At 37.2% G+C, this 12,177-nt stretch overlaps 1 protein-coding gene across 1 annotated transcript in view; it reads right to left on the bottom strand.

Annotated features, from left to right (window-relative positions):
* STK31 (serine/threonine kinase 31) overlaps nucleotides 1-12,177 on the bottom strand; it is a 56,132-nt gene that overhangs the window by 25,528 nt on the left and 18,427 nt on the right. The window contains 6 exon segments of the mRNA XM_006088797.3: nucleotides 8-70; nucleotides 1,066-1,182; nucleotides 4,012-4,191; nucleotides 5,252-5,374; nucleotides 7,321-7,480; nucleotides 9,692-9,807. Coding sequence (XP_006088859.1) covers nucleotides 8-70; nucleotides 1,066-1,182; nucleotides 4,012-4,191; nucleotides 5,252-5,374; nucleotides 7,321-7,480; nucleotides 9,692-9,807 — 759 coding nt within the window.

Here is a 12,177-nt window from a genome sequence, read left to right on the forward strand (position 1 = left end):
TCTGAATGGATCTCTGTAGTACTGACTAATATGTACTTAAAATGATCTCCTTGTCTGCATCACCTTGCTCCTAAATGAAATCACACACATGGAATTATAGACAAAAGAGTATCCAAAACATTAAAACTTTCAATAACAATGGAAAACTTCAAAATGATGCCTTTAACAAATTTCTAATCCATTTCAAAATACTTCTTACACACAAATCTTTTTCTAGACAGAATAAAGAATGATGTCAAAGATGTATATATGGGAATTTTACTCCCATTACACATTTATTCTTACAGCTGTCTGGAGTAGAGGAACATTAAAGGAAATCAGGGATACTACAATGCTAAATGTACGAACTACACAATATATAGAACTTCAACACAAAGCTATTTTTAGAAATCATCTATTAACAACCATTTCTAAAGTCAAGTCTAACAAAACCATCTAAATGAGGACTATCTGACAAAAGAGAATACAGTTAAGTATATATTTTAATACTAATCTAAATAAAATCACAAACGGTAAAAAGAAATAAGTAAAATGAAGAACATTACTACTGAGACTTTGGTAAACAGCTGAAAAACTGGGAAAGAATCCTAGTGAACAATATTAACATTAAAAAATATTCTTTTGAGGAGTTACACTAATTTTTAACTTGATATAGCAACAGAGAATATACACAATAGAGAAATGGAGCTATTAATCAACCGTGTGTATCTGCTTCCAAAGCTCTCACAGATTTATTTCAAGTTTTCACAAATTCTAGGAGTCTTTTATTTCAGTCATTGAGTATGATGGACTAAAGAATCAAATGCTTCAGAAAGTGGTCACACTTAGATTTCCTAGAATTAAACATTACATTTTATTTATTTTTAATGTTAAATGTCCTATTAAAAATGAAAATACCATGCCTGGGGAAGAATGAGATTTTGCTTTGTATTTGGATTAGAACTTGACAGTGTTACTCTTTCAATCAAGCCTATAAGAGCAAAGACCAGTCTTGATACTTTCTAACCAGCAAGAGAAATAAACCATATTGCTTCAAAGGAAGCAATAATAAATATCAATACTCACAATCAGAGATATCTCCAGCTCTTTGCAGACACTTGACTCAGCCTTCTCTAGGATTTCATCAATATTATCAATTGTGTCTTCAGAAGTCAGTGATTCTTCCACCGATAGATCAAAAGCCTCATTTATAAAAAATAAAAGCATGAAATATCTCATTTAATTATTTCAATAAGTATTGTATCCTTATAACTGGAGCAGAGCATTAGCCTAATCCAGTGGTTCTCAACCTTCTGGCCCTTTAAATACAGTTCCTCATGTTGTGACCCAACCATAAAATTATTTTCGTTGCTACTTCATAACTGTAATGTTGCTACTGTTATGAATCGTAATGTAAATATCTGATATGCAGGATGGTCTTGGGCGACCCCTGTGAAAGGGTCGTTCAACCGCTAAAGGGGTCTCGAACCGCTGGCCTAGTTACTGAGCAATGTGGGGGAAATAAGGATACACATAAAGAAAGTACTACCCTCATATAACTTAAGCATGGGGGGGGGGGGGGCGTTCAGATGCTTCACACCCCTAAAAAAAAACAACAACAGATTTTTTATAGTTAGTGGTTAACAGAGGTAAGAGAATACAGAGGAAAAGTATGGGGGGGGGGGGGCAGACAAGACCGAGATGTTTGGGGAATAGTAAGAGTTAGTCTTACTAAAACTGGTTAAAGAAACCTTGAATGTGCAGGTGGCAACATTAAATCTGAAAGTATTAGGCAGGCAATGTTAGGTCTTGAACAAGGAAGGAATATGATTATAACTGGTAATGACTTACTAGTATTTAGGAATCTGGAAACTAAAAGTTACAGACTAAACTCAAATGGTCCCATTCATTAGAAAAACAAAGGTATTTTCTATCAGGAAATAAACTTAATAGTAAAATATTAAATAGAATAAAATCAGGGGCCTAAATTATAATATAGAACTAAAGATCACAAATGGTGACTTTGGTTTCAAATAATCAGACTATGGAAATGAAAGAAAAAGATAACAAATAATAAACCTAAACAGAAAGATAATTGTGATCAATAACAAAAGAGAATAAAGCAATAATTTACTTATATTAATTATCCATAAGAAAATACCAAAAAGGAAACATCCTAAGTGCCCACCAGCAGATGAATAGATTAAAAACCTGTGGTACATCTACATAATGGAATACTATGCTGCTGTAAAAAAGAAGGAACTCTTATCATTTGCAACAGCATGGATGGACCTGGAGAGCATTATGCTAAGTGAAATAAGCCAGTTGGAGAAAGATTAAGTATCACATGATCTCACTCATTTGTGGAATATTATGAACAACATAAACTGATGAACAAAAATAGATCCAGAGACATAGAAGCATCAAACAGACCATCAAACCTCAGAGGGAAGGCGAGGGGGTGGGGGGTAAGAGATCAGCCAAAGCACTTTTATGCATGCACACAGACAGTAGGGGGTGAGGGCATGTGCTGGGGGGTGGGAACAGCTGGGGAGATGTCAATGGTGGGGGGGGGGGAGAAGGAGACATATGTAAGACTTTCAACAATAAAGAAGTTAAAAAAAAAATCATCTGGCAAGAGCCAAATGGAAAAAAAGAAAGTACAAACAAAACAAAAAAACAGTTATGGAAGTAGCTGGAGATTAACTTGTGTTTTTCCAAAACAAAGAAATTCATATTTGGAAGTCATTCACACAGATTGCCCTTGCTAAGGAAGTTGTAAAGCAAACAGAAGAACAGAGAATCAATAACAAAATTAGGCTAAAATTTAATTAACATTCTGAGTATATAATATAGAACCACATGTCCCCACACCTTTTGGAAAATTACATGCTGTTTTTATAATAGTAAACAAGAACTAAAAAGAATGATACACCAAACATCTTCTCTAATATCTAATAAAGGGTGTCCCAAAATTCACGCAAGAAGCAATTTTGATAGAAAACACAGGTTTATGATTAAAAATTGTAAATTTTTTATTGATTCATAAAGTATACAGTATAGGGTTATGTATGGAATAGCATATCGGGTAAATGGATTATCATGTCGCGATAGTGAGCACCATTAACTGTTATTGTCTAAGCAGCAGCATTTTCGAAGAAGAATGGTCCGATGATGCCTCCAGCCCAAAATCCGCACCAAACAGTGACATGTTGTGGATGGCTTGGTTAATCGACAAAATTGTCGCATTTGGGGTTCAGAAAATCCACGAGTGACTGTTGAGAAACAAATGCATCCACAACGTGTCACTGTTTGGTGCGGATTTTGGGCTGGAGGCATCATCGGACCATTCTTCTTCGAAAACGCGGCTGCTCAGGCAGTAACAGTTAATGGTGCTCTCTATTGCGACATGATAATCCATTTACCCAATATGCTATTCCATACATAACCCTATACTGTATACTTTATGAATCAATAAAAAATTTACAATTTTTAATTATAAAGCTGTGTTTTCTTTCAAAATTACTTCTTGTGTGAATTTTGGGACACCCTTTATCAACTAAGACTAAGAGTCTCTATTTAATTTAGTTATCTTTAAGATCTTTAAGATATCTAAAACTCAAAAGATTTAAACAACATGAATTAGCATATTATTTTAAGCATGACCAGTTAACCAACTAATGTTAAAATTCACCTTGCTAAAAAAAAAAATAGGAAAGCTGTACTATCCTCTAAATCACATGTATTTTTACATACCCTTATCTCCACACTATAGCTGCAAAATACACACTACTTGTAATAAACTCCAGTGATATTATCTTACACCTATAGCTTGAAGTTGTTTTTATATAGGTCCTAAACAGACTACAAATATTGTAAATTCCTCACTCCTCCATCCCAGCACACACATTCTCATTCATATTCATTCTCATCCTCCCCGCACCCCTCATTCTCAGAAAAGAGGTAAATTACATTTGGAAATTTTTCTTTTAAATTCCCTGGTTTGTGCCACTGGGCAAGAGCTCTTATTACCTTTAAGGTGCTCTGGAACCACGCTACAAGACATTGTAGAGAAACTTCTGTTTCACTCCTAACACTGGTGAGTTCCTCCCTTTTATCACACTTCCAGTCATAAAATTTCTTAAGTATTTCTTCAGAGTTTGTTCCTTCGTTGGCCTGTCCATATACTGCTTCTAAAGAGGTTGACAAATCCTGCAGAGATATATTTCTGTTTATTAACTTCCTACTAGGATTAAAGCACTGTATTAGAACCTGAGAGACAGAAATGTAGTATGTGGACTCTCTATCCTTGAGAATTTTATAAATAGAACAAAACAATTAGACATGAAAGCATACAACTACTTAGAAGCTGACTTGTTTGGACTCTAACAGTGAAAGTTTACTAATGAATTATGGTTACATATAGAAAGCTTTATAATCTTAGGCTTGCTATTAAAAAGAAAGCTCCCTCTTTTCTCTGGCTTTAAATTAGAATCACTACTGTTTTATCCTAACACGGAAGTTTTCAAGACCTACTGCTTAACAAAAATAAACTACACATCAAAATATACCAATAATTCCAATTAAGGAAAGACACCAAACATGTATGTGTACTTAAAGCATTTTTAAAAGGACTGGAAGAAACAAGAGAGCCTGCTGGCTCTCTCGAGGAATCAAACTCTAGAAATGTCACAGAGACACGAAAAAACTTAATAGAGCCTGAATTTTCCATCATAAAACTCTGAGAAAGCCTTGGGAAGACAGAGAATAGCACTAAGTGAATACAATCTGTGCAAGTGGGAGAGGACTGTACCACCTGTGGGAAAAAGAGAACTTTCTTCACATGCAGAACAGATACACATATATACATAAACATATTAAATACATTTATATGAAATTTTTTTAATGTTTTTATTGATTTTAGAGAGGAAGGGAGAGGGAGAGAGAGAAATATCAGTGATGAGAGAGAACCACCGATTGGCTGTCTCCTGCACACCCCCTACTGGGGATCGAGCCTACAACCCCGGCATGTGCCCTTGACCAGAATCAAACCTGGGACCCTTCAGTCTGCAGACCGACGCTCTATCCACTGAGCCAAACCGGTTAGGGCCATTCATAGGAAATTTTAATTCCATTAAGAAGAAATTAGAATCAAAGAGAAGAAAAAACTTTTGCAACCCTTAGTACTATCTGAAGTCTCCAGGTAAATGCCAATTTCACATCTCAAACGATAAATGTGTATTTAATGCTATGTATCCTTTTAAATTCCAACCTGCAATGTTTTCAAGCGTTTATTAAGAGGTAACTCATCTACTTCCAAAATAAAAACTTCTACTGCCGTGCACAGTTTCTGTTGCACTTCATTTCTTCTGGCAATCAAAATATCCCCTTCATTCTGAAGGAAGAGAAAAAAGAATAACCATCATTAATAAATACATCCAGTGTTTTTTTATACATTGACTTATATTAAAAAATTGATCTTTAGCCCAGCTGGTGTGGCTCCAGTGGTTGTGGGCAGGGCACATGGCTGGGTTGCGAGCTTGATTCCCAGAAGGGGGCAGCTGATCAATGATTCCCTCTCATCACTGATGTTTCTATCTCTCCCCCCTTTTCCCTTCCTTTCTCTGAAATTAATGAAAAAAAATTTTTTTGATTGATCTCTTCAAAACAGTAAAATTTAAATTACATTCTCCAAACACAGTAGCAAATAAGACAAACACCTCTCCTTAGATCAGGGATGGGAACCTTTTTTCTACCAATAGCCATTTTGATATTTATAAATCAAATGGCCATAAAAAATAGTCAACTTAAAAATTAGCCTACTATATTTGGTCAAACATTTTATTAACTCACCCCTAATGCTTCATATGGCCCTCGGGCAGGACGTTCCCACCCCGCCCTAGATCAACAAACTGACAAAGAGCTTTCTTTCTCTTAATTAAAAATAAGACATTTAAATTCAACAATCCTGCTCTGCTAATCTTTATTTTTTTCCCATTATTTCTGCAACAATGCAATTTTTGTTTTCCTTAGGAAAAATATTCAAGTTCCTATTATTAATTACACACTTTCTCCCCCTATTCCCATCCTACCCTCAATGGACGCAGACTTGACTTGGGGTGGTGAACATACAATATACAGATGATGGACTGTATTATACAACTGTACACCTGAAACCTATATAATTTGATTAACCAATGTCACCCCAATAAATTTAATAAAAAAGAGGAAAAAATTTAGTGTAAGGAAAAGTTTACAAAGTACCTATAGCATTGCCAGTGTTTCACTGAGATTCAAAAATTAATACTTCTGTCACTTTCTTCCTTCCATAATCAGAAGTGACCAGTTAGGGTCTAATATGTAAAATAACCCAAATCTAACCTTTCTCCAAATTAAATATTCCTGACATTTCCAGAGGCCTAGTTATCCTTTCACTCTGCTCATTCAGAGTCAGTTAGTTGCCAACTGACCAACCTAAGTATGAATAGGGAATAAGACTTTCAGAGAATACTCCTCAGAGGCAGAAACCACCAACACTTAAAAGTGGACAGTTCCAAACACATGCGTAGAACTCACAAGTACTAAGGAAAACAATGACTGTTGTGCCAAATATCTTTATATAAAAAAAACAAGTTCTGCCCAGCAGCTCAATATAATAAACTAAAGAAAATTGGAAGAGGAAATAAATATACTTGTACCTATACTAATAAAGAATTCATGTGAAATATTCCATTCTTCATATCCCTCCCCTCGCCACAAATAGCCACCTCTCAACAATGGGTGGTTTAGATAGCATTTAATAGTAAGGCAGAGTCCAAAACTGAAGCATAAAACACACCTCAGACCAAAAGACAAGATCCTTGGTAGCAGGTGTGGTAGCCACACTGACTTAGTCTCCTGCCCCTCAACAACTACTATCTCTTACAGGCATAGCGTCCAGGGTCCCTCAGGGGGTATGCCCAGTTGCAAGTGTTCCACCAAGTACTTGTAGTCTATAGTTCCTCCCTGTCCAGATACAATTTACCTATCAGGGGTTTTATTTTCCTAAACAATGTTGCCTAGAAACATGACAAAAATATGTTATCACATTACCAAGGGAACTAACCAAAGATCAAATTCTCATGCAAAAGTGGAAAAGATTTTGTTAACCCTTTATCTACAACCACTATTCCCTACCTTTCTTATAAGCAATAAAAGGAATCAAATAATGATAAAGATACTGTAAAAATTAAAATTTCATGCAAAGTATCATTACAGTATCTGTAGTCCTGTTTTCTCAAAAGATATCTCCTTATATTAAACACACAAAAAAATCATAATAGAGAGAAATTCTTCACCCACCACATTTTGACAAGTTTTAATCTTCTCCTGAGCCAGATTGTATTCTGCCCAAATTATCTCTAATTCATTCAAAGAAACTGGGGTAGTAAAGCACTCTTCATCCAACATTTGTATAGCATCTGAAAGGTCATTTCCCAAACGAACATTGATGTTAACACGTCTATTTGTTTTTTAAAAAAAAAAAGAAAGAAAAAGGAAAAGATAGTAAAAATTTTTAAGTTGGTATGAGAAAAAGTTGGGCTTAAATACTATGGTCTAAAGTTACCATTTATAAAATTGGCTATAAAGAGGTACTTTTTTAAACGTTATATAAAACCATAAATAACTTTGGTAGAAACTTTTAATTAAAAAATATATATGACTGAAAAAAAATTAAGTATTTTTTAAAAACTTTATATAAAAGGACAACTTCAAGTCTGCAGAATTTAAATTATATCAAATGGACCTTCAATTCTTGTCGACAATTAGATTTGTAAATATACTTACAAATTTTAGACTTAAATTACCAAGACTACAGGCACACAGCTCTTATACCCTAAATAAGCAGACCAGCATTTGTAGACTTTTAAAAAGAAATGTAAAAAGAAAAGGCAATCAGAAAGGGAGGTCAACTATCAAAACTAACAAGGTCCATTCATATTCTTTTTACTAGCTTCCAGCTAGACTGCCACCATTCAAGTAGCACATTATGTCTTCAAATATAGATTGAAATATATTGGATTGTTTTGGTCTGAAGTCTGTTTCACATCTTTGCAATGTAGCCACTTAATTTTTCAAGGTATGTCAAAGGTTGATTAGCCACAGGGACCAAAATACTCAAACTATAAACCAGACTAGAGGCCCGGTGCACGAAATTCATGCACTCAGGGGGTGGGTCCCTCCGCCTGGATTGTGAGAGGGTGCAGGCCAGGCCAAGGGACCCCACCGATGCACGATCGGGGCTGGGGAGGGACGCGAGAGGTTGGCCAGCCAAGGAAGGACCATGGGAGTACTCCAGGGTGTGTCCAGCCCGTCTCACTCAGTCCTGATCGGCCAGACCCCAGCAGCAAACTAACCTACCAGTTGTAGCATCTGCCCCCTGGTGGTCAGTGCACGTCATAGCAACTGGTCGACTGGTTGACTGTCTGCCCCCTGGTGGTCAGTGCATGTCATAGCAAGCGGTTGAGTGGCCTTAGCATATCATTAGCATATTACACTTTGGTTGAACAGATGACCAGACAACTGGACACTTAACATATTAGGCTTTTATTATATAGGATGCCAATTTATGGATTTATAATGGAGAATGTTTTCACTGGACAGACGACCAACATGCAGCATTCATTCAGGGCAACTTCTTAGTGTTTCAAAGTACATGAGAAAATGAATTACTGGTTTAAGTTCTATGTGTAGCACAGCATGAAAGGGAACTAGGTTATTTTGAGAACTATTTTTTCCACATTCCAGAAAAGTGTAACAAATTATTCCTAACCAGCAATAAAGCAATCCTCTATTAGATAAAATACCTACACAGTTCACAAAGTCTGGGAAATGCTAAATAAACTCTGTACAAGACTTTCTAATCCATTTCTTTTCTTTTGACTCCATGATGACCACTTTTTTCTTTCCTTAGAGTATAATCCTATATAATAAAGAGGTAATATGCAAAATAACCCTCACATCCTCACAAGATGGCTGCCTACCACCAAGCCGGGGTTAGTGAGGGACAACCAAACGACTGAACAAGCAGGCTGCATGGGCAACCAGGCAGGCAGGGAGGTTAGTGAGGGACGACCAAACGACTGAACAGCAGGCTGCGTGGGGTGACCAGGCAGCGGGGAGGGGGAGGCAGTTAGGGGCAACCAGGCCAGCAGAGGGGGGCAGTTGGGGGCGACCAGGCAGACTGGCAGGCGAGCGATTAGGAGCCAGCGGTCCAGGATTGAGAGAGGGATGTCCGAATGCCGGTTTAGGCCCGATCCTGGACATCCCCCAAGGATCCCAGATTGGAGAGAGTACAGGCTGGGCTGAGGGTACGCCCCCCCCCCCGCACAAATTTCATGCACCAGGCCTCTAGTTAATTTAGATTACTGAAATCTTTAGCTTCAGTATAGGCCTGAAAGTAACATCAAGCAAAAAAACTGGAGGTAGTAGTTCTCCATGTGTTGAACTTTTAATTTCACTCTCACAGATGACTTTAGGACAATATAACTCCTTCTATTAACAATGTAACACTACAAAATTTGTTTAATCAGGAGTAACTATTTTTAGTTTCTCTCTTTAAAGTTATAAAAATACAAAGTTAAATTTCAAAGCAAAAATGGTGGGCATACAGAGCACCAACTAATTAACAATTATTTTAAATTATCCTTCTCAAAAATATGCTCTTACCTACCTAATTTCTTTCAATCTTTCAACCTTAGCTGCTAGATTTTTCATTCTGGTACCTACATGAGTCTTCAGAGTGCTTTTTAAATGTTTAGTTAAATCCATGGTGGTTGTTTTCTCTTGCTGAAACAAAGAACAAGCATATCCTACTGAGATTGAAATAGGAAACTGTACTTTTACTGTTATTTAAATTTTTAGAAATAATTAAAATTTTAAAGGTTAAAAAATGTTAGGCCACAGGGTAATAAACAATGAGTTTTCTACTAGTTGGGATCTGAAAAATATAATCTATTCCGGTCTTCTGCCTTCATACAGACTAGACTCATACAGTGGAACTTCGGTTCTCAAACAATTCTTTCTGGAAGGCTGTTCAAGAAGTGATTTGTTCCAAAACCGAATCAATTTTTCCCATTAGAAATAATATAAATTAATCCATTCCAGACCCATAAATGATTCTGTTTTAATCTTACATGTCTAATAAATACTTCTTTTCTTAAATTTAGTGGACCACCCCCTATCAGCTTTAAATGAATCACTTTCAGCACTTGTTCCAGGGGTGTCTTTTAGGAGGTCAGTATACAGCACCTTCACTTTTTCACATATCATTGCCTCTGAAATGCTATCACTGGCCAACTGCTTTGCATTTATCCAAATCAACAATAATTTTTCTACCTCTTCAATTGCCTGTGATTGTTGCTTTGTGAACACTCCGTACCCTTAGCAAAATTAGCACTTTTGATGGCCTCTTTATGTTTTAAAATTGTGCTAATCATTTATTTCAACAACAACAAAATTCTCTCCTTTGTGGTCTGAGAGATGCTTTTTGTCATGCTGAGGAACCAGCACGAAAAGGTTGTCGCTCAAAAACTAAAGTTGTGTTCGAAAACCAAGTCATTTTTTCCATGAACAACTTGGTCGAGAACCGAATTGCTTGAGATAGAGACATTCTAGAACCAAGTTTTGACTGTATGTCAGAAGCCAAATAGAAACAAAATTTCACACACTGTATGCCTTAATACTTACATTTTAAAAAGATAAATGAAAGATCATCCTAGAAACAAAATGATTATCAATGACAATTTCTTTTCTCAAAAGTCTTATGTCATTCTGCATTACTAAAGAACCAAAAATATCATTTCCCAGACCCAAGCTAGATTAAACTCCCTGATTCTAAGTGGTATCTCAAAGATATGTCTACCATGATTATCCATAATATATAGAGCTGTAATATGGATAAAGACCTGGTAATTTTATTCTAACACTAATACAAACTAATTATTATATAAACATAGAACATTTATTCAATATTTAAATAACATGCTCTCCAGTCCTCACATTCTTTCAGTTAAATAAAGACAGAGTGCCAGCCCTGGCCGATATGGCTCAGTTGGTTGGATATCGTGCCATGCATCAAAAGGTTGCTGGTTCAATTCCAGTCAGGACACATGCCCAGGTTTTGGGCTCAATCCCAGGTAGGGGGTTGTGCAGGAGGCAGCTGATTGATGTTTCACTCTCACATTGATGTTTTTCCCTCTCCCTTTCTCTCTCTCTAAAAATCAATTTAAAATATTTGTTTAAGAGAGAGAGAAAATAGTGATGTCTGTTCTTAACTGTTTCTATCCACTGTGATTGTTAGAATAATTAAATTACATAAATCTAAAAAATGGGAGGGAGAAAATAAAAAGTTGTTAATCTTTGAAAATGTGTTTAGGAGAAACCAAGATGGCGGCATAGGTTAACGCTGGAGTTTGCTGCCTCGAACAACCACTTCAAAAATACAACTAAAAGACGGAACGGACATCATCCAGAACCACAGGAAGGCTGGCTGAGAGGAAGTTCTACAACTAGGAGGAACCGAGAATCAGAGGAGGCGCAGTGCTGAAGTAAAATACTAAGGTGCGGAGTGCGCGCGGCGCGGGCTGGTGGCTGAGGGCGCGGTTGTCTGTTTCAATCCGGAGGGAACCTCAGACTCTGAGCTCCAGATCCGGGCGAGTCTCTCGGGACCCAGACTCAAACGGGAGAAGCAGGACTGTCTGGCTACGGTCCCTCCGAGGTTTGCAGCGGTTGCTGGGACAGAGAGGCAGAGCCCCTGGGGACGGACTGAGAGCAGCCATAACTGCTCCCTCCTCCGCCCTGTTGATCCTGTGGGACCCGCCCCGCCCAAGCCCTGCACAGAGGCATTTGCCGGATAGCCTCAGGCAAAGGCTAGATTAGCACCTCCCTAGAGGACACAAGTTCTTCTACTGCAAACACAGCTGATTATCACAGCCAGTCGGCCTGGAGGTCAAATCCCTCTAGTATTAACTATAACAATCAAGGCTTAACTACAACAAGACTGCGCACAAAGACCACTAGGGGGTGTACCAAGAAAGCGTAAAAAAATGTGGAGACAAAGAAACAGGACAAAACTATCAAGGGAGGATATTGAGTTCAGAACCACACTTTTGAGGTCTCTCAAGAGGCTTCTAGAGTCTGTTGATAAACTTGATGAGA

Source organism: Myotis lucifugus, unplaced genomic scaffold, assembly GCF_000147115.1.
Source record: "Myotis lucifugus unplaced genomic scaffold, Myoluc2.0 scaffold_52, whole genome shotgun sequence".
Lineage (NCBI taxonomy): Eukaryota > Metazoa > Chordata > Mammalia > Chiroptera > Vespertilionidae > Myotis > Myotis lucifugus.